The sequence below is a fragment of the Magnolia sinica genome, chromosome 15 (assembly GCF_029962835.1).
Source record: "Magnolia sinica isolate HGM2019 chromosome 15, MsV1, whole genome shotgun sequence".
NCBI classification, from domain to species: domain Eukaryota; kingdom Viridiplantae; phylum Streptophyta; class Magnoliopsida; order Magnoliales; family Magnoliaceae; genus Magnolia; species Magnolia sinica.
Genome location: NC_080587.1, coordinates 57,350,030 through 57,374,187, shown reverse-complemented (window position 1 = coordinate 57,374,187; position 24,158 = coordinate 57,350,030). Strand labels below are relative to the sequence as shown.

The 24,158-nt window shown below is 39.3% G+C and overlaps 1 protein-coding gene across 2 annotated transcripts in view; it reads left to right on the top strand.

Moving 5' to 3' along the window:
- The window catches only part of LOC131228041 (mediator of RNA polymerase II transcription subunit 23), a 138,805-nt gene that overhangs the window by 10,790 nt on the left and 103,857 nt on the right, over window positions 1-24,158 (top strand). For both annotated transcript variants that reach the window (XM_058223876.1, XM_058223877.1), the window contains exon 5: window positions 6,943-7,180. In XM_058223876.1, the coding sequence (XP_058079859.1) occupies window positions 6,943-7,180 (238 nt within the window). The remainder of the gene's footprint in view (window positions 1-6,942; window positions 7,181-24,158) is intronic.

The window sequence follows — 24,158 nt, the reverse complement described above, 5'->3', positions numbered from 1 at the left end:
CATGGGGAAACGTTGGAAATTGGTCGAAGTTATCAATAAAACTTCAGTGATTAAAAAAAAAAGACATCAATACACACTTAGAAATCAAAACATTGCAAAAAACAAGTGCACAAAATAGGTTTTCTTTGTATGGGGTCCTAATCTATGCACTTTCTAACTAAATTGATGCAAGTATATTCAAAGTCTATTTATATAATTTATAAATGTAAGAAGACGTGTGGAAACACAAGCAGTACATTCAAAAGGAAAAGAAGAATCACTAGATTAGGTTACATACATGTTTGATTTTATGTTTGGACATAAAGATTGCAACCAATTTGTGAGAAATTGGGAAAATTTTGATTTTTTTTGAAAAATCTGCAACTTGGTCCTTCTCCTCCAAATATCAAAATTGAAGCTCCCAATTCATGATTTTTCATGCAAAAGATTTGTAACAATTTGACATTGATTTAACATGATTTACAGAAAAAAAGGATCGAAAATAAATAGTGCTTACCGAATCGAACATGTGGGATATATCCCACTACTTGTGTGTTTCGTATTGCATAGGTGGGATACAAGATATATTGTGGGATATAACGTCCGATATTGTTGATATTTAAAACACTGCTGCCAAGTTTGTGGTTGATTAGGTTGGGTTTCTGAGGGAACTTGATGCCCTTGGTGTTTTGCGGATTGTGGTTGCAATCTTCAGTAAGCAGTGATGCAGACCATAATGGGCTTTGATCGAACCATTGGACTGTTTTGGTAGCTGGTGGGCTCCACTGTTATTTGGAGTTGTGTCAGATTAGTTAATAACAGTTTGCACGTTATAGGTTCCCTTGATTTCTGATGCATCTTCCACTTCAGGAATCAGGGTAATGAACGTGGCATTTATCTCTCTAGTCATTTTATTGTGAATTCATGCACGAACTGTGATAGGTCATCCGTAAAGATGTCCCAACAAGCTTGGAAGAAAGCCATGGAGAAACCATCGAGCCCTAATGCTTTGTCTCTATCCATATTTTCCACAACCTTTTTTTTTAAAAGGGTTTTTCCACAAACCCTTTTGACTCTTTAGCTTCTAATTTTCTCTCAAGCTAATCATTTTTTCCACAGGAAGGCACCTGAAATTTATGCTGCCTAATTATCTTCTACAAACCTCTGCCAATGGAATTTTGCACTTTCATTGCTGGTTCCAAGCCCTGATGCAGGAGGGTTGCGTCAGGTGGCAGCCAGCATCAAACTTTGGCCGCAGCTTGTTCTCATGAGGATGATTTATGGTCTCACAAACTGCTCTCTGCCTTATAGAATATAGTGATAATGTAATATCAGTAATCACAGATCTGATACCATCTGGTTCTTCTGTTAGCTTGCTCAGACACATCCTGTGAACCTGATTTATCCTTCCTTTCCAATTGGCATTATGTGGAAAAAGCATATTTCTATCATTCAACCATGTAGCCCTAGTTATTTGGCTCCCGTAGCTTCTTCCCTGCTTAACAAGCTGAGGTATTCCATCTTAAATCTTTCTCTTTCCTCAAGCTTCCCCTCGTCAAATTTCCATCCTCTTCTTCCTTATCAATCTTCCTAGCGTTGATTAAGATCTCTACTTTATGTTGTTTGTTCTTCCCATTTTTCTCTCTGCTCCACTCTTTCAATCTGGTCTTGATCAGCTGAAGCTTGTTCATGATTCTAAACCTGGCCTAGCCCTCCAGCACTTCCAATCATTTGTATGAAGCCATACTCTCAAGCCACCAATTACGAAATATGAGGGTTTTTTTTTTGTTTATGTTTGATCCGATGAACTTTTAGATTGCATTGACTAAACTCAATGGAGTAAATTGCTTGCAGTGGGCCACATCGGTAGAGGTTTTTCTTATGGGAAAAAGGAAATTAAAGTATTTAACTTATCCCAAACCCGAAGAAAGTTAAATAGAATATGAAGATTGGGTGATAGAGGATGCTCAAATTAGAGCATTGTTATGGAATAGTATGGAGCCTCATATTAGTGTAAATGTTATATTTTTCAAGACAACAAAGGAAGTTTGGGATAATTTGAGAGAGAGATGTGTTCTGGCGAAAAGAATTTAACTTGGATCTACGAGTTACTGCAGAATATCTTCGCTCTTCAATAGGGAGATAAGAACGTCAAAGTATTATTTAGCCCTACGAGGCATGTGAGAAAAACTGAACATATATTAATCATTGTCTACTAATTATGAGACTGAGATGATAAAGAGAGGAATTCCGCGTTGCAAAATTTTTCTTTCGTCTTCATCCCCAATTTGAGCCTGTCCGAGCTCAAATCCTTAGAGGCAGTGAGATCCCATCCATCACTAAGGCATTTGCTTGAATTCAACATGTGGTTAGTGTACAGAGTTCACCTTCGTTAGATTGTTTTGCATTTTTTTTTGCATCTGGGAGAGGAGATGGGAGAAGTCGTGGTAGTGGTGGCCATTTTAATGTTAGAGATTCAGGGAAGGTTGGTTTGGAGGTAGAGATAATTGGGGAGGTTTTGGTATAAATTTCAGTCTTAGCTGCGGTCGTGGTCATGGTAATCGGTAGTATACTCATTGTGGTTTTGGTAACCATAACTGAGATGTGTTGGGACCTTATTGGTAAGCCTACTCGGCTGAATCAAGCTCGTTCTTCTGATGCAACATTGAGGGTTATCTCCCCATGCTTATCTTCTCCATTTTTGAGCCTAATACCATAGGTGATACAATTACATTGTCCAAAGAAGAATATGTCAGACTTTTAAAGGATTTTTTCCATTTACACATCATCACACACTTAGCCAGAAAACTTGCATGCGAACGTCAAGTCTCAAGATCAACTGGCAAATATGTTCACGAAAGCTTTGGGTCGTACTTAATTAGATTGTCTCTTTGTCAAGTTGGGCATTCATGATATAATATATACTCCATCTTGAGGGGGAGCATTATTGAATGACATTATTGTAATTATTGAAAACCATGTTAATAAACCCCGGGGGGGTGGGCCTTCTGTCTTCCTCCTTTCATTCTTTCTTCCTCCCTCTCTTTCTTTTATCAGTCACGCTACAAAGATTATTGAAATTATGTTGAAATCTTTCAAATTGTTGCATCTAAGGCATCAATTTGGTAACATAACAAGTAGTCTCCCCAAATGTTTTAAATATCATTATCGCATAATGTATTACACCCTTGGGATACGGATACATATCGGTTATCACATGGGATATATCGGTTGTATCGTGTAATGTATCGCTGTTGTTGGGAAACATTGGAATATTAGGAAATTGGTCGAATTTTTCAATGAAACTTCATGGATTGTTGAAAAAGACATCAATACGCACTTAAAATCAAAACATTACAAAAAAAGTGCACATAATAGGAGTTTCCTTTGTATGGGGTTCTAATATATGTGTCATCCAACTGAACTGATGTAAGTATATTCAAAGTCTATCCATATAACTTATAAACGTAATAAGATGTGTGGAAACACAAGCAATGCATTCAAAAGCAAAAGAAGAATTACTAGATCAAGTTACATACATGTTTGATTTTGTGTTTGGATACAAAGATTGCAACTAATTTGCGAGAAATTGAGAAAATTTGATTTTTCCTAATTTTTTGCAACTTGGCCCATCTCCCTAAATCTTGAAATCGAAGCTCCAAATCCATGAATCTTGAAATCGAAGCTCCAAATCCATGATTTTTCATGGAAAACATGAATAATCATAGATTTATAACCATTTGACACTGATTTAACGTGATTTACAACAAAAAAAAATGGATTAGATATCGAAAATGTTCATTAGATCGAATAGGTGGGATATATTAGCACTACCTATGCGTTTTGTATCGCACAGGTGGTATACAAGATATATTGTGGGATATATCTGCCAATATCGTCGATATTTAAAACACTGGTCTCCCCATCCCCAAAAAACTGAATTTTGCCAAATCCCAAAATTCCCAAACCCGAGAACGCTAATTTTGTAGAATCCATTCCATAACCCAATATTCCAATTCTCTCTCTCTCTCTCTCTCTCTCTCTCTCTCTTTCTCTCTCTCTTATCAATCAGACTACACATTATTTGAAATTATGTTGAAATCTTTCAAATTACTGCATCAAGCTATCACTTTGGTAATAGAGCATGTAGTCTCCCAGGATATTTTTATTTTTCACTTTTCCTATTTTCCCCATCCCCCAAAAACCTAAATTTGCTAAATCTCGAAATTCCCAAACCCTAGAACACTAATTTTGCAGAATCCACAAATTCCATAACCTAAGATTCCAATTCCCTCCAAATGCGGGATGATTTCAAGGATCAACATTGGCTTTTAACTTGAGGTTGAGTTCATGCTAGGGAATTGACACATCTAAGCTATCCATTAGATCTCCTTTATGGGCCCCACAAGCTGGCTCATTGAAGCTCAACTGAAAGAATCATTGGAGTGGACTATGGAGGTGCACAAATCCAATTGGATGGTCTAAAGAGTAGGAACCAATTGGACTTTGGGATCCACAAGTCCAATTGGGTGGAAATTTCAGCACTTCATATAAACTGGTTACTATATCTAGAGATTGTATTTTTATTTTTTTATTTTTTTATATTGACGACGTTAGGATGTCCCCACCCCATTTTAAGGTGAGACCATTCCTTGTGGATGCATGCAATCACCTGTCAACCAAGTGCATCAAGTAATCCTGGGGAGGGAAATCAAACTCGTGTTTGTGGGGGGCACACCTACGATGCTTGCCGTTTGCCCAAACCCGTGTGGGTCTCTAGAGGTTGTATGGCAGTCATGCTGTTTGTGTCGCCACGTAGCTGTGTATAAAGGCCATGCGGTTGTTTTTTTTTTTTTTTTTGAGAGAGAGAAGAATTTATTAAAGCAAAAGGAAATAACAACAACAAAAGGCCCATTCAATGACAAGCAACCTAGCTCTTAGGGAAGTCCCCACACCATCTTGCTTTCATTCTTGAAATGTCTTGCATTTCTTTCTTCCGAAACAGCCCACCAGACTACAAGCAAAGCCATTCTCCATATCAGCTTCTTAGCCTTACCTATACCTGCGCCATGCCAAGCAATCAAAAGATCACCCACCGACCTCAGGAAGGACCAAGTCCAAGAGACTTTAAAGCGAGTTAGGATATCCACACAAATTGACCCAATAAAAGAGCAATGCACAAAGAGGTGGTCGACCGTTTCTTCATCATTCATGTAGCATAGGCATATATTTGGAATAACCATCACTCTTTTTGAGAGATTATCGACAGGCAAGACCTTTCTTCCAACCCGATAGCAACTATCTTTGGAGGAAAATCATAATGCCAAACAAACTTGGTATGCATCACCTCCCCACTCCTTCAATCCTCACAAAGGAGAGAGTAAAGAGACTGAACCGATAAGGAACCTGACTTAAGAATTCTCCAAACCATCCTATCTAAGGAGGAGCTATCTGGAGAGCAAAGATGAATGTGATCCAAGAGAGTCACAAATTCTTTAACCTCCTCATCATGGAGAAACCGCCTACATGGGGGTTCCCATACCACCTCTTCCCTGATGATAGAGAAACAACCAGTCACTACCATGAAAGGATCCGGAGCAAGACAAAAGATTTGGGGAAAATCAATTTTCAAAGGGGAGGTCCCTACACAAACTTCTTCCCAAAACCAAATTCTTTATCCATTTCCCAAGGAAAAACCAACACCTCCTAAAAAAACCGGTCATGTGGTTGATATTTAGAGGTGATCTAATTGAAATTGAATCTCCAATGGTATTAAATGTCTGTATATATTAGCTGGTAGCCATTTTTGAGTTTTTGTACAAATTGTAAGAAAAGGGTATATTTGCAAGGCCAACATGGCTGATGTACTGGGAATTTTAATTATATCTTGAGTCTTTATACAAACCATAAAGACTTGAGAGGATATTTTACCAATTCTATAGATAAAAATACCCTTATTGTTGTATATAAAAGACTTCCACTCATATTTGAAGTCCTTTTAGGATAGTTTTATTTCATGAGGACTGCTCGGTTTGTTTCTAGGCTTTTTGCATTAATTGGAGACTTGTGAAGGCTATATATGCATGGTCACTCAAATGAGATTATATGATGGTTATGAATGATTCAATGGTTATTCTGAGGTTTTCTAGCATTAGTTTTGCGTCTATCTGTAGTTTGTGTTGCTCCTATCCTCTGTAGTCATGTTGCTTATTCATCTTATAATGTGAATATGCATCCGAGAACTACTTTTTACTACATACTAGCAGGATGTTTGATTCCTACTAAGTCTTTTGATTGGAGTTTTATTCAATCTTATGACAATATTAAAGGATTTTGTAGCTTTCTATTTGTACACAGTTTCAGATCATTCAAATTGCGTTCAATTCTTTCAAATTTCTGCATTCAGTTATCCCCACGTATAGGTGTAGTAAAATGAAGGTAAATGCCTAGGTCAGCAAGAAGTTCCCAACCCAAATAATGCTGCTATAGGACATCCATATGGCAATGATGCTCGATACCTAGGGAATGAAAAAAATTGTAAAACAAAAGAATTTTGCAAATGAGGAATTTCAATTGACCGTCTCAGAACCTCTTGTTGATTTGGCAGACCATATTTTTATAAGATAATAAACTGCCAAAACTCCATCAAGAGTTGTTATCAGACAAAATGTGATGCAGATTGATGTTCCTATTGGTTTCTAATTAGTATCGATGATTATATGAGAGAGGCATATGATTTTGATAGAACAAAACATATTTGTTTGTTTTTACTGAGTAGGTTAATCATATGATTGGTAAATGGGAAAACTGCGGTTGCATTTTCCAATAGCAACTGTTGGAAAATCAAAATATGATTACATATTTGTGTCGCTTCATTTTGAGGGCCTCTACCTGGTGTGATGTTCGTTCTTGGTTGGTCTGCTTGAAGTTGATTTGATATTTTTTTCCTCCTTTCGGAAACAGGATCTGGCAACTTCTATTCAAAGAGGGAGTTTGGACTGGGAAAGGGCTTTGCGTTGTCTAAGACATGCTCTTCATACTACTCCATCACCTGACTGGTGGAGGCGTGTGCTTCTAATTGCTCCCTGTTACAGGCCGCATAATCAACAACTGCCAACTCCTGGTGCTGTGTTCTCTTCTGAAATGATTTGCGAGGCAACCATTGATAGAGCTATTGAGCTGCTCAAAATGACAAATTCAGGTGATACTTTTGTTTTATATTTCAAAGTTGTGCTTTCTTTGCACATATGTACTATATGCGTATTTGGTTTTGAGTTGGAATTAGACTAACTTTGTTTTGCTTATGTTCTTCCATTTTAGGTGGAGTACTTATTGGGATTCATACATTTTTTCACATGATTTGTCTGGACTCTGGGGTATTTGATAGAAGTTGGGTCTTTTCAATTCTATCTAGCTGTAGCATTATTTTGTTTCCTAATTATTGGAAAAAATAATTGATCTATAGAGCTTTATTGTGCAAGGGTTTAGTTGTTGAGTAAAATGGGAACTGCATACCAAATCTATTAACCTTTGTAATGCAAAAGGGGTTGAGGGAATAGAAAAATACAAGAAGATAATGGAAGAAGGAGAGAGAAATTGCAAGGTTTCACTATGGTGGATGGGTATGCTTCCCCCAAGCTCACTCTCTTGACAAGAGCCCTCCCAAACACAATGGTAAAATGCTAAAAGTCCCTTACTTTCTCTACAACCCGTCTTTTGTAAAGACCCAACTAAAGCAATATGAAATTACCTAGTTACACTTATCCCTACTCCAACAAAACCATAAAAAAAGCAAGATAGATGAAAAATAAAATAAAATAAAACTATCCCAAAAAAAAGGAGAGATTATGGCCATCTATTTGCATCATTCCCCTGGGGTTGGGGAGAAACTTGCCCTCGAGTTTGCTACCCCATCATCTTCGTGAAATTCAAAAAGGTCCACCAGGTTAAAAGTAGGTGAGATATATAAGCCTTTCAGTAGCTCAATCCAATATGCATTGTCATTGATTTTCTTCAACATCCTACATGGGCCAACTTTCTTTGGCTTCAACTTGTTGTAGGTGCTGGTTAGGATTCATTCTTTGCATAAGTACACCATAACCAAATTGCTTTCGGCAAATACCTTGGAACGCATGTGTGTGTCAGTATCATCTTTGTGTGTGTGTGTGTGTGTGTGTGTGCCTGTGTTCCAACCTCTTCTGCATTTGTTCATGGATGTCATGCATGTTGATCACCATGTCCTCCACTTCCTTGTTGGGTCCCCTTACAAATGGTAACGGGGCTAAGTCTAGCATATGATTGGGGGTCCTTCCATAAACAACATCGAAAGGGCTTTTCCCAGTAGAACGATTTTTTGAGCTATTAAATGCAAACATAGCTTGTGCTAAAACCAAGTCTCATTGTCTTGGTTTGTTCTCTACTATGCTTCTCAACATGTTCTCAAGGCGTTTATTTACCACCTTTGTTTGGCTGTCTATTTGGGGATGATATGCACTACCATATTACAAAGTAGTGCCTATCCTTTTTCATGAACTCCTCCAAAAATGACTTAGAAATTTCGAGTCTCGGTCTGAAGTGGACTTCGATACACCGTACACCATGCAAGCGAATAATTTCTTTGAAGAACAAGTTAGCAACATGTGTAGCATCCATAGTCTTCTTGCAAGCAATAAAATGAGCCATTTTTCAGAAAAGATCCACAACAACAAAGAATTCGTACCTCATTGGGTTCTAGGAAGCCCCAACACAAAATCTAATGATAATATCGACCCATGGGGACATAGGAATTGGCAATGGCGTGTAGGGTCCTGTTTTTAGTGCGTGTGCTTGGGAAGCTTGGCAAATTGCACATCTCTCCTCGTACCAGTCACGTCCCGTTGTAACTTTAGCCAAAAATATTTTCCTGTCACTAGGGCCATCGTCTTGTCATGCCCAAAGTGACCGATAAGCTCACCGCCTTGAAGCTTCACAATAATAGCTTGTCGAAGTGAACAATTTGGAACACAGTTGGATCCGTTTGAAGAGGAACCCATCATGCAACACATAGCCATCACATGCTCCATTTATGCAATTCTTCATTATTGGGCCAAAGTAAGCACCATCTCCATATAGATCTTTAAGGCACTTGAATCCAACAACCTCCTAAGTTAAAGTGCCTAGTAGCATCACCTTTTGACTAAGTGCGTCAGCCTTGTTGTTCTAATTTCCCACCTTGTGCTGAATTACAAAAGTGAACTCTTGGGAGGTAGGAGACCCATTTGCCATGCCTTTAGTTCAATTTGCTTTGGCTATTGATGTGCTCCAAGGCTTCATGATTGGAGAATAGAATGAATTCTTTTTGCACTATAAATAGCGTCTCCAACGCCTCAATGCTTGTATGATGGCATAAAATTTTACATCATTTGTAGAGTACCATCGCTTCCTATCATTCAACCTTTCACTAAAAAAGGCAATAGGATGTCTCTCTTGGCTCAACATGGACCCTATTCCTACATGCAAAGCATCACAATCAACTTCAAGTGCCTTGTCAAAATCCTGCAATGCAAGCACTAATGCTTCTAACATCTTTTCTTTCACTAGTTTGAAGCTTTCATCCACTTCCTTAGTCCATTGAAAAGACCCTTTCTTCAAGCAATCAGTGATTGTTGAAATCAAAGAACTAAATTCTGAATGAACCTTCTATAGAATGTAGTTAAACCATCAAAACTTCGGACCTTACTAATATTCTTAGGGACCGGCCAATTTACAATAGCCTCTACTTTGCTTTCATCAACCTTGATTCCCTCCAAAGTAACCTTATAGCCCAAAAAGATAATGCTATTGGTTAAGAAACTACACTTCTTCACATTCACATAAAGCTTCTCCCTTTGTAAGGTGCTCATAACCTTCCATAGGTGCTTCACGTACTCTTCTTCTTTAGCGCTATAGATGAGGATGTTATTGAAGTAAACCACCACAAACTTCCCAATGAATGAATGGAGAACTTGGTTCATCATTCTCATAAATGTGCTTGAAGCATTTGACAAACCAAATGGCATAACTAATCACTCATACAAGCCTTCTTTTGTTTTAAATGTTGTTTCCCATTCATCCCTCGGATCCAATCCGTATTTGATGGTAGCCACTTCTCAAATTTATTTTGGTGAAGACTTGTGCAACGACCAACATATCCAACATATCATCTAAACGCGGCCGCGGGATAGGAAAGCGATACTTGATTGTTATTCTGTTAATAGCTCAACTATCTATACACATACGCCACAAACCATCCTTCTTAGGAGTTAACAATGCCGGTACGGCACAAGGGCTTATGCTTTCTCTGACTAGCCACTTCTTTAACAATCTCATCACTTGACTATGCAGTTTTCATGTTCTTTTGGGCTCATACGGCAGTGGGCTTGATTTGGCAAGCTTCAACCCATAATGAGATCTATGTGGTGTTGTATGTCTCTCATAGGAGGTAACCCATCTGGTAACTCAACCAGCTAATATATGCAAATTCATTCATTAAGGGTTCCAATTCCTTGGTAATCAGAGTGGGCTTTATCTTTTCTTTAAACACTAATATGTAAACAAGCTTGTTTTCCACACTTTCATCAATAAACTCGCCACATGAGAGAAAATCGCTACCTTTCTCCTTAGGAAAGTTAGGTGTAAATTCCTCTTTTATTGGGGCTAAGAATCATCTTCACACCATCCTTCCAAAATGTGTAGGTGTTCTTTTCCCTATCATGTTGCCATGCCTTCCCAACAACAAATGGTATGCATCCATGGGTACCATGTCACACCATATTATGTTTTTCCAATAATAAGAGAATTGAGACATCGGTTAGAAATACTTACCTCATTCCCTTTTGAACCATGATATCTTGTAAAGTTTAGGGTGTTCATTCACCTTCAAGGTGAAGCTTGTCCACGATCTCTTTGGAGACCAAAATTTCAACACTCCCACCATATATGATGACATTGTATACCTTCTTGCCATATATGCACTGTCTACGAAAGATACTAGTCCGTAACCAATCGTCTTCGGGTGCTCGAGGAGTGGCCAAAACTTTGCGAATAATAAGACAATCACCTTCATTCGAAACAATCATTTCTCATTGAACACTTCATGGGCATCTCTGTCATAAATCGACTTGTCATCAACAAATTCCATGTGATCTTCATTTACTTCACCTCCTTCCTTAAAAGTGACTAAATTCTTGACTCAAAGCTTAGGGCATTTGTGTGACCTATGTTCGGGTTACCCACATTTGAAGCAATTGACAGACCAATTCGAATTTTGAGTAGTTCGACTTTAAATGGCACCGACATTACCACCACCCTTCTTTATTAAGTGGCACCGACATTAAGCCCCCCGCCCCCCCCAAGCTTTCAGTCCATGCTACCGCCATGGTCCATTGAAGCATTTCAATTTCCATGAACACCTTGCGACTGGCATACCTCTCCCATACAGTTCGTATGAGTTGGCCTTGATTTCATGGTCATTGCTATGGCCCCTAATTTGGAATGCTCGGGCTTCAAATCCTTCCTCATTTGCCTTCTCATGCGGAGCACAATTGAAGAAAGGGTTTTCATCATCTTCAGAAGCACCACTATCATCATGTTGCTCATGAAGGTCATGATGATTCAAGTGGGGAGCCTTCTCAATGCCTCGATTTCTTCTCTTCATGTATTTCGTTCCGGAATACGTCGACCCACTTGTCCACGTCCTGCCGCCATAGGGACCCATCGAAATCACGGGTTCAACGAAGGCTCTGATTCCAAATAATACAAATAGGGTTGAAGGAATAGAAATATAAGAAGATAATGGAAGGAGAGAGAAATGACAAGGTTTTACTTTGGTGGATGGGTAGAAGCTCCCCCCAACCTCACTCTTTTGACAAGTGTTCTCTCAAACACAAAATGGTAAAATTCCAAAAGTCCGTTACTTTCTCTACAATCCCTCTTTTGTAGAGACCCAACTAAAGAAATATGAAACTACGTAGTTATCCCTGCCTACCTAAATTCTTAAAAGGCCTTTCTATGTTGTTTGAAGTCATTAGAAAAGATAATGGTTTCTTCCCTTTGTGTGTTTATATATATATATATATTTATAATTTTGTGGTATTAGAGAACATTTGTAGGGATGCTAGAAGCGGGTTTCTTCATGGTACTAGAACAACGTTTCTAGGAATGCATGAAGTTGTAGACACCTCCACTCTTTGTTGATGCCTCGTAGATTTGCCACTCGTAGTTTTTCCCACCAAGTATTAATTTCTCATAGGTCAAGATCGTAAATGGTTTTTCCTTTTTTTCCCCCTTCCTTTTGGGCAGCATAAATGATTAAATGCGAATCATCTTTCATTATTTCCTTTCATCTTTACCTGACATTGAATGTTTAGTAGTTCCCATTTATTATCATGAAGTGTGGGGGAAAGCGGTAGCCTATTTTTGTGCAAGAGTGGGAAAGCGTCCGTATCAAAATGTTTTTTTAAGAAAAAGTGGAAACAACAATTTATTCGAAAAGACCACAAAGTAGGAAAGAATACATCGCATTGACTAAAAAGAAAGGAAAGAGAGCATACAAAACTACCTACACATGAGGAACCCAATCCATCAAAAGGTTAATGATCTTCCAAATCAGCTTGTCGACAGAAGAACATGTCCTGAAAACAACGGTCGTTCCACTCTTTCCAAATAGTCTAAAAAACTGCCATGATGAGCAGCCGCCATGCTTTCTTCCCATCTTTCAACCCTCCACCGCCTTGCTAGGCCCATAACAGACCATCCACCGTCCCCTGCATTACCCAGGCCAAGTGTATAGCAGAAAAGAACTCCTAAACTGTCCTAGCAATGGGACAGTGAATGAACAAGTGATCAATCGACTCCACATCCTTCATGCACATCAAGCAAATGTTGGGAAGAATTGGAGATCTTCGCTACAAATTGTCTATAGGCAAGATCCTTTTTCTCCCAAGTAGCCGCATAAAAACTGCCACTCTTGGTGGAGCCCCATAAAACTAATGATGAAATGGATGAGGACCTGAGGAGGGATTTGCGGTATGAATCGCCTTAAGTATTGAGTAGTCCGAGAATTTCCCGGACGGGTGGGCTCTACAAATCAGGCAATCTTCATTCGACGAGGGGGCCGAGAGCTTAAGCAAGTCCGACAAAGCAATAAAATCAGTCTCCTCAGCCTCATTCATATTCTTGGGAAAGGAAGGGGCGCTCCAAACAATCGTGTTCCCATGATAGAGAAACATCCGGAAACTAAATTATGCCAATCCAGTGCTAGAAGCGCTAGTCTAGGGAAGACCTCTTGCGGAGCCTCGTCGCCACACCAAATGTCTGACTAGAAGCTAATACGAGATCCATTCCCAAGAGTGAATGTAACCCTATCTCGAATTAGGTGCTCAGTTGTCGCAATCATTGTTTTAAATATCGACTATATCGGCTGATATATCCCACGATATATCTTGTATCCCACTAGTGCGATCTAAAACGCACAAATAGTGCGATATATCCCACATGTTCAATCTAGTGAGCATTTTCAATTTTCGATGCTCTTATTTTCTCTAAATCATGTTAAATTAGTGTCAGATTATTACAAATTCATGATTTTTCATGTTCTGAATGAAAAATCATGGATTGGGAGCTTCGATTTCGAGATTTGAAGGAGATAGGCTGAGTTGAGAAAAATTGAAAAAAAAAATCAAAATTTCCCAATTTCTTGCAAATCGTTTGCAATCTGTGTTCAAACATCACATCAAACATGTCTGTAACTTAATCTAGCGATTCTTCTTTTGCTTTTGAATATATCATTTGTGTTTCTAATCTTCTTACATTTATAAATTATATGAATAAACATTGAATATACTTGCATCAATTCAGTTAGACAATGCATAAATTAGGATCCCATACGAAGAAAACCTATTATGTGTACTCGTTTTTTTGTAATGTTTTGATTTATAAGTGTGTATTGATGTCTTTTTTTAATAATTGCCGAAGTTTCATCGAAAAATTCAACCAATTTCCCAATGTTGCCCCATGTTTCCAACAATAGTGATATATCATGCACAACAACCGATATATCCCATGTGATAACCGATACGTATCCGTATCCTAAGAATGCGATACGTAACGCGATACCGATATTTTGAACACTGGTCACAATACCTTTCCAAATGCCCGAAGCGTGATAGAGCGAGGACCGCCTAACAAACCAACCACCGCCAATCACTCCATACTTGTTGGCCACGAATTCCCTCCACAACCTTCTCGTTTCGGTGCCAAATCTCTAATGCCATTTTGCGAGAAGAGTGGGGTTCATTACGACCAAACTTTTAATCCCCGCCCCTCCTTCATTCACTAGTCTACAAACCTCTCCCCACTTTAGGAGATGGAACTTTCTTCTCCCATTGGCCCCTTTCCAGAAAAAATCCCTTCTCAATTTTTCGAGCCTGCCGCCCACCTTGGTCGGGCATTTAAAAAGCGACATGAAATAAATCGACATGTTTGAGAAGGTGGCTTTAATGTGAGTCAATCTACCCCCATATGAAATATATCTATCCTTGAACATTGAGAGCTTCCTCTCAATCCTCTCAATGGCCTTGTCCCATAAATCAATCAGCATCTTCCCAATACACAAGGGAAGGCCTAGGTATGTAGAAGGAAACGAGTCGGTCTTACTATTGAACACTCTAGCAAAGTGGCAAAAATCCTCCCGCGAAACATGTATACCAAGCATCTCACTTTTGTTGACATAACCTTTAAGCTAGACACCGCCTCAAAGCAAATAGTGACTTTGCGGATATTGTTGACCATCATTGCATTCGCATCACAAAATAACAATGTGTCATCGGCGTACTGTAAATGGGTCACTCTCATCATCCACCACACAGTAGTCCTTGAGAAGACTAGATGCCTCTGCTTTGAGCATCATTTTGCTAAAGGCCTCCCTAATAACCACAAAAAGACAAGGGGATAGGATCTCCCTGTCTAAGACTGTGAGAAGCCTTGAAAAAACCATGGGGGGAGTCGTTCATCGTGACTGAGAAGGAAGCAATCTGGATGCAAGCTCGAATCCATCTCCTCCACCTTTCTCTAAAGCCCAATCCTAATAACATATAGTCCAGAAAGCCCCAATCCACATGGTTATATGCCTTCTCCAAATCTAGCTTACATACCAACCCCGGCTTCCACTGTTTGTGCCTTGAATCAATACAGTCGTGAGCTACAAGGGTGCCATCAAGAGTCTGCCTACCAAGCACAAACGCCCCTTGGTTCTTTGCAATGATCTTCAACATAACTTGTTGAAAACGCGATGCTAACAATTTGGTGAGAATCTTATAAGGTCACCCTATGAGGCTAATCGGACAGAAATCCTTAAGTTGCTTTCTGCGATCTCTCTTTGGAATACGAACAATAAATGAAGCCCCCAACTCCATAGATAATCTACTCCGCTCATGGAACTCGGTCATAAAACTCATGATATTGGGCCTAAGGGCGTGCCAAAATAATTGGAAGAAGGCCATGAGAAAGCCATTCAGGCCTGTAGCTTTGTCCCGCCACATCGAATCTTATGTCTCTTTGACCTCCTTAACTGAGAAAGAAGCTTCAATGGCTGTGGATTCTGCTTATGAAATAGAGTCAAATTCCAAGTGATCAAGTTGAGGTCTTTTCCAATTATCTGCGAAGAGCAACATTCTATAGAAGGAGACGATAACCTCAGATTTTTGCCTCTTTTTTTTTTTTTGAAAAGTCACATAATATATTAATAAGGAAAGAGAATACAAGAAAGGTAGTCTGCGCCGCTTAGGGGGCTACACAAACTACTAAGAAACTCGGAACTGCAAATTATAATCCTTGAGATTATCTACGTTAACAGCCCATTCTACAATTAACAATCTCGCTCTCGCCGTGACATAATCAGCTGAACTGGATATTCCGTTAAAGCATCTGCCATTTCTTTCCTCCCAAACTGCCCACCAGACAGCAAGCAATGACATTCTCCATAGCAGCAACTTTTTCTCCTCGAGAGAGATACCATGCCAAGCCTTTAAAAATCTTTTTGCTGAATTTGGGGCTGCCCTGTTCATTTCAAACCGAAATAGAATATCCTTCCAGATATGGTTGATGAAGGGGCAATGAATAAATAAATGATTCACCGTTTCCTCATTGGACATACAACATAGACAGACGTTAGTGAGGATCATCCCTCTTTTCCTTAGGTTGTCGATTGTGAGGACTCTGTTCTTGCCTACCAGCCAAGCGAACCCCACAATTTTTGGAGGGGCTTTATACTTCCACATTTTGTTGATAAAAGACTCTTCTTCCTTATCCGCTCCTTTGTCGATGCACCTGAAGAACGATTTAACCAAAAACTTTCCTGATTTGTGTTTGTTCCAGACCAACTTATTTTTGCTTCCCGAATCAACCTTGGCTTCTTAAATACAGTTTAGAAGAGCCACAAACTCTTCTACCTCGTTGTCACGGAGGTTTCTTCTGCATTCCACATTCCACACCACCACGCCCCCATTCACAGAATAAGAATCAGCTACTGAGATGTCCCGATTAGCCACAATGCGATAAATGCGCGGGAATTTATCTTTTAAGGCTCCATCCCCTACCCAAACATCAGACCAAAATCTGATCCTGTCTCCTCTCTCTACTGCAAAACCGATTTCTTTGAAGACTTCCTCCTTTATAGATAGCACTCCTTTCCACACCGCTGACGTTCTGGACAAAGATGCAGATTTAGTCCACCAACCCCCATTTGAACTACCATACTTACTCTTTATTAATGAATTCCACAAACTACCATCCTCCGATCCCAACCTCCAAATCCACTTTCCTAGGAGTGCCCTGTTCATCGTTTTAAGGTATTTTATTCCGGCCCCTCCATCTTGAACGTGCTTGCAAACTTCCTTCCAATTCAGAAGATGAATCTTCTTTTTATCTTCCTTTCCATGCCATAGGAAGTTTCTCCTTAGCTTTTCCAGTTTTTGAAGAATTGAACCTGGACACGTAAATAGGGACATAAAATATAAGGGAAGATTCAAAAGGGTTGCCTTTATAAGAGTGATTCTTCCACCTAGGGATAGGTATCTACATTTCCATCTAGCAAGGAAAGTGTCGAATCTGGAAATCACCTTTTCCCACATGTAACGGAGGTTTTCAAATGCAGAGAGGAAGGCCCACGAAAGAAGTCAGGAGAGAACCCGTTGCACAATCAAACAGGCCCGCAAATTTCAAAAGCTCTTCTTCCTCCACGTTTATACCAAACATCTTTGATTTAGTCATATTCACCTTAAGACCTGAGACCACCTCGAAACATCGGATAATCGTACGAAGGTTGGCAACTTTTTCTTCCTCTGCCTTGCTAAATAGAAGAATATCGTCGGTAAACTGTAAATGAGATATCGGCGTTTCCATACCTTCCACATTAATCCCACCAATGATGCCTTGAGCCTGACCGTTATCCAACATTTTCGATAGGGCTTCCACCACTATCAAAAACAGGAAAGGGGATAGGGGATCTCCCTGCCTCAACCCCCTATTGCTTTTGAAAAAGCCTTTAGTGGAGCCATTAATGAGAATAGAGAAGAATGCAGAGCCCATGCATTCCCCTATCCAATTCCTCCACCTATCTCCAAAATCCATTAGTTGAAGCATATACTGTAGGAATCCCCAATCAACATGATCGTAAGCCTTTTCAATGTCCACTTTGCATAAGATACCTTTATGCTTTGATCTATGGCTCGAGTCCACACATTCTATAGCAATCAGAGCGCTATCAATAATCTGTCTTCCCGGGATGAATGCACTCTGATTATGAGAGATAATCTTCCCTAACACCCTTTTCAACCTCGAGGCTAAGACTTTCGCCAGGATTTTATGAGGGCTACCAATCAAACTGATAGGGCGAAAGTCTTTTAACGATTCAACACATGAAGTCTTTGGAATAAGAGTAATGAAGGAAGCGCCTAACTCTTTCGATATACGGCTTCTAGCAGAAAATTCTAGCATATAGTCCATGATATCTTCCTTTATAACTTCCCAGAAGGATTGGAAAAAGGCTATAGGAAAACCGTCTGGCCTGGGAGCCTTTTCGCCTCCAAGATCTTCAATAGCCCCTTTCACTTCCACTATGGATATTGGAGATTCCAGCCCAGTTGCTTCTTCCTCAGAGATTTTTTCAAATTGCAAAAAATCTAGACCCGGTCTCTTCCACTCTTTACCCCTAAGAAGGTCGCTGAAATAACGAATTACCTCTTTAGATATGATATGTTGGTCATCTGTTCTTTGCCTATTCACCATTAAACTGACGATTTTATTCCTTCTGGCTCTTGCACTAGCTATGGAGTATGGAGTGAAAGAAATGAGTATTTTTGTCGCCTTCTTTAATCCACCTAGCTCTTGATTTCTATCTCCAAGATATTTCATCCTCCAAAATTCTAGCTGTATACTTTTGGATAAGCTGCATTTTTTTGATCGATGTCTCAGCTGGCCTCTGCCCATTTTCCCCTTATCCATAACAAGAATCTCCGATAAGATCTCCTCGGTCTCTATTTTCCTCTGACGAAGCACCGTATTTTTCCAATCTTTAATCTTTAAGAGCTTCAATTTTCGGTAAAGCCTGTACCCAGCGAAGCCTTCCACTTTGAATTCACACCACCACTCAGTTATAAGCTGCTGAAAACCATTGATTTTTAACCAGGCCATGTCAAACCTGAAAGGCTTTGGGCCCTAATTCTTTTCTTCTACAGAGAGAATGATCAGGTTGTGGTCCAAAGTGGGCCTGGATAGAACAGTCTGCTCTAAGAGGGGAAAAGCTTCTGACCATTCATTTGAAACAAGGAACTGATTAAGTCTAGACCTGATTGGGTTCACTCTCTCATTTGTCCATGTGAATTTGGCACCTAGAAGAGGCAGATCTATCAGTTCCTGTTCTTCAATCCAACTGGAGAAGGCTGAACTACCTGTAGAATTTCTTTGACCATTAGATTTCTCAACTGCGTATCGCACAATGTTGAAATCTCCTCCTATGCACCATGGGCCGGTGAATTTTTTCCTGCTATCTGTCAATTCCTCCCAGAAGTCCTTTCTCTTGCCTTCTTCGTTAGGGCCGTAAACCGAAGAGATTAGACATGTGAAATCAGAAGTAGAGTCCTTCAGAATAACCGAAACGGAGTACTCTCCTTTCCAGGAGTCCAGAAGAATCCACCCCCTGGATTTCCAGGCTATTAGAATTCCTCCCGATGAACCATTAGCATCTAAAGACTCCCATGTAACATCTGCTCCTCTCCAAATAGATCCTATCAGTTTATCGCTGACAACCTGCACTTTTGTTTCCTGAAGGCAGATGATATCCGCCTTGCTTCTACTGCAAACATCTTTTATGATTCTTCTCTTTTTCTTTAACCCCACTCCTCTCACGTTCTAAAGACAAAATCTTCATATGGAAACCACGCTGCCCCGATCCCCCTGTGTCCCAATCATCTCTGAAGTACCTCCTGACCTGTCGATATGGTGTCTATACTTTCGCGCTCTGTTTCTCTTGTAGTCTTTGCCATTCTTTGACACGGGGGAAATGTTTGACATAAGAGGTCTTCCCCGACTCTCTACACAGTGGAAGAGAGCGATGAAGTCTTTTGGATGGTCTCTGAAGGAAAGCCCGATCGATCTTCCCACTTGTCCCATGGCATCTCTGATCCATTTCTTCTTCTAGATAACTTCTATTATCTTCGCTCGCTGATCTTCCACGTCCACGTCCTTCCCCTGTTGGTCTCCCATTCTAATATGGAGAGGTTCCGCTGTGATGATCGCATCTCCCATGTCTTCTCCTACTCTCTACACAGATTTTTGCCTTATCAGAGGTTTTTTTACTGTTAATGACCATACTTGAAATTTGATTGAACTTCGCCCGAGCACTAGTTATGCTGTGAAAATAGCGAGTGTTTTTATCCTCCTCCTTGAGCCACACTTGCTTAGACCTTTGCTGCTACTTGATTTCATCTTCCTTCACCTTACTTGCATAGGATTGGGATAGAGTGTCCCTTTTGATCCCGCCCTCTTTCAAGAGCCTCCCCGTTTCTTCCAGAAGATCTAACTTGTGGATTTCTTTGGCCATTTCATCGAACTCAGTCTCCACACCCTCGTGCCCTCCTTTCTACACTAGCTAAGCTTTTCTTTCAACATTCTAAGCTTTTTGAATATGAGGAAACCAACAATTCCCTCTACCTCAAAAGATTCCCACCAATTTGCAACCAACTCCTTGATTCCGTCTATCTCCATCCAAGCCAACTCAAATTTGAACGGTCTAGGACCCCAGTTGTCTTGAAGGACCTCCAACAGAATAGGGCGTTGATTTGCCACTGCATGAGGCAGGCTTTGTTGAGCAACCAAAGCGAATTGTCAACCTAATATGAGGATGCTAAGAATCTGTCCAATCGAGAGAGAACAACATTCTGCTGTCCATTTGTCTAGGTGAAATTTGCCCCTTGAAGTGGCAAGTCAACAAGCTCGTGCTTGGAAACCCAATCTGCAAAGGCTCTCATACTGCGGGTAACGTGACCCCTATTAGATTTTTCGTGAAGGAATCAAGTCATGTTGAAATCCCCTCCGATTCACCATGGATCTTCCCACTTGCTTTTGACTGAGTCCAGCTCACACCAAAAGAGGTCTCTATCAGCGGGAATACAAGGGCCATAAACACCTGTAAAAAACCATTGAAATCCTGAAGAAACATCACTAAACAGAACTAACAGAGAAAAACTTCCTTGAATAACATCCAACTTCCTCCACCGATTTGTGCTCCAGGCAACTAGGATGCCCCCCGAAGACCCACTTGCATCAATCGAGACCTAGTCTTTATTAATAACACTCCACAAAGAATCAAGCATAGCTCTGTCAATGCGTTGCAACTTTGTTTTTTGCAAGGTGATGATATCAGCCTTGGAATCCCTACACATCTTCACCTGGGCTCATTTGTCCCTACAACCCAATCCCCTCACATTCCAAGAGAGTATAATCACTGACAATTGGTCCTTCCTGATCTTGCCCTCTTTCCTGCGCTAATTTTCCCATCGGCATCATAATTGATTGAGCATTTTAAGCTTAGGAGTTCTCTCTAACCCTTGGGAGACATCTTGCTCAAAGAGAGTTGGCCTTCCCTCATTCTCTGGATAGCTTTCTGTCTGACAAAGTAATATAATTCTGTAACATCCTCGTCTTGAGATCCAAAGGACATGCCAATCTTCCCCCAACCTACTCAAGCACATCCTTCGACCATCAATGCTGTTCGGCAGAGATGTCTTCACTTACCAGTTCAAGTTGTGATTGAGCCGCGTTTGTTGTGACATTTCCCCGATCATCATTCGCTTCAGACATTGTCAGTGGAGCAGCTCTCAAGGGCGTAATGATGAGCACATCTTCCAGGGAGACTTCATTAAGGTCTTTTCCACGCACTACAGTCGGCCCATTGATAAGTTCCTTAAAAGATTCCAACACACTACAAGTAGCTTCAACAATCACGTATCCGTCTATTGCAAGTCCTCGTTCCTCGACCGCAATGATTTCAAAGCCTGGAGAGAGAGGGTGTCGTTGGCCAATCTTTCCCTGGAGCCCTTGCTTTTGAGATCAAAAGAGTTTTTAATGTGCAGGGGGTTGAGATCTCTATTGCCTGAAATAAGCCCATCCCACGTATGCAGCTCTTGCACATAGGTGGGAATTAGAGATAGTTCCATACGAGTGCTGAGCGAAGGAGCGCGAGTCTTGTCCGGAGATCCCACTCGGGCCTGGTTAAAGTATTCCACACATTTGGGGCTTGAAAAAATAGCCTTGGGAAGAGAAACGACACCCTGTGAAGGAGCGGCTTTACATGCGCCTGGCATTAACCCTAAGGGCATTCTTTCCATTCAGGTTCCATACTCGATGTTAGGTCATGAGGTCAAAATTCATCTAGATCCACAACTCACATGGGCCACACCACATGCAAAATTCATACTCGATGTTAAGTCATGAGCAATGTTGTTAAATAGCATATGCGATCGTGTGCGATTGCATATGACTGTACACATATGTGGTTGCACAATCGCATATGCGCTGCATATGCAGTCGCACATTTTTTATTTATTTATTTTTACATTTTTCAAAAAATTTAAAAAAATCAGAAAAAATCAAAATAAATTATTATATGTCATTGGCCCTTGAAATACATTTAATTTAAGTAAAATAAAACCAATTACATTTACATAATGAATTAAATATTAACTATTAAGTATTAAGTCATCATTCATCAACAATTCTACATTCTACCAGGGTGTGCCGAATCGGTTACGTATCGGCCGTATCGGCCGATACGTAACGGTAACGGTGCGAACCGTTACCCGTTTCGGGGCCGTATCGGCCGATACGATTTTTTGTACCCGTATCGGCCGATACGGGCCCGTTACGGGGTGTAACGGCCGTAACGGGCCGTTACGGGCCCGTAACGGGCCCGAAACGGTAACTTTTTTTTTTTTCATTTTTAGCTCGTTTTTTGCTGTTTTTTTGAAACCTTTTGCTTCCAAACTGTTTTTCACTCCTTCTACTACTAATTTCGACCAACCTTAGCTAGGTATTTGAGATAAAAACACATTATATCACAAATTTTTTTGAATCAAAGCTCGGTGGGCCATTTTTCAGAAATTCGTCAAAAATAGGTATTTATACTTTTTTTAATATGTTTTGCTGTTTTAATCATGTCATATGATGTGTTAATCATAGTAGAACATGTTAATGTACATTTTACAGATTTGGGGTGCCATTTAATAATTTTTTAATATTTTGTTCTATGTACGCATGAATTTTGGCCCCTGTTTGTAAAAGTCGAAAAATCAAATTTTAATGGTTGTTTTGCTGTTTTAATCATGCCATTTGATGTGTTAATCATAGTAGAACATGTTAATGTGCATTTTACAGATTTGGGGTGCCATTTTATATTTTTTTAATATTTTTTTCTATTTACGCATTTATTTTGGCCCTTTTTTTGAAAATTCGAAAAATCATTTTTAATGATTCTTTTGCTGTTTTAATGACATCATATGATGTGTTAATCATAGTAGAACATGTTAATGTGCATTTTACAGATTTGGGGTGCCATTTTATATTTTTTTAATATTTTTTTCTATTTACGCATTTATTTTGGCCCTTTTTTGAAAATTCGAAAAATCATTTTTAATGATTCTTTTGCTTTTTTAATGACTTCATATGATGTGTTAATCATAGTAGAACATGTTAATGTGCATTTTACAGATTTGGGGTGCCATTTTATATATTTTTATATTTTTTTCTATGTACGCATTTATTTTGGCCCTTTTTTTGAAAATTCGAAAAATCATTTTTTAATGATTCTTTTGCTGTTTTAATGACATCATATGATGTGTTAATCATAGTAGAACATGTTAATGTGCATTTTACAGATTTGGGGTGCCATTTTATATTTTTTTAATATTTTTTTCTATTTACGCATTTATTTCTTCCCTTTGTTTGAAAATTCCAAAAAACATTTTTTAATGATTCTTTTGCTGTTTTAATGATGTCATATGATGTGTTAATCATAGTAGAACATGTTAATGTGCAATTTACATATTTGGGGTGCCATTTTATATTTTTTTAATATTTTTTTCTATTTACGCATTTATTTCGGCCCTTTTTTTGAAAATTATAAAAATCATATTTTAATGATTCTTTTGCTGTTTTAATGATGTCATATGATGTGTTAATCATAGTAGAACATGTTAATGTGCATTTTACATATTTGGGGTGCCATTTTATATTTTTTTTATATATTTTTTTCTATTTACGCATGAATTTTGGCCCTCAAAAATAATTGCAAACACCTAAATGTAAGATATTTTCATATTACATTCATTCTAATATATCTATCATTGATAGTAGATAGTTAGAAAATTAAATATATGAATTTTGTAGTCAAATTCAGGTTATCTGGTTCATAAATTCATCAGATAGTCCGATACAACTTCTCACCAAAGAGTGGACCGTTACACCACCATAAACATGTTCCAATTTATAAATGAATGCATATTTGGAATGGTTAGAATATTCCGGATTTAATCCATATTTTTTCATATTTTTTTGACAAAAAAAAAATTTTGCACCGTTACGGGCCGTTACGCCCCCGTATCACCGTT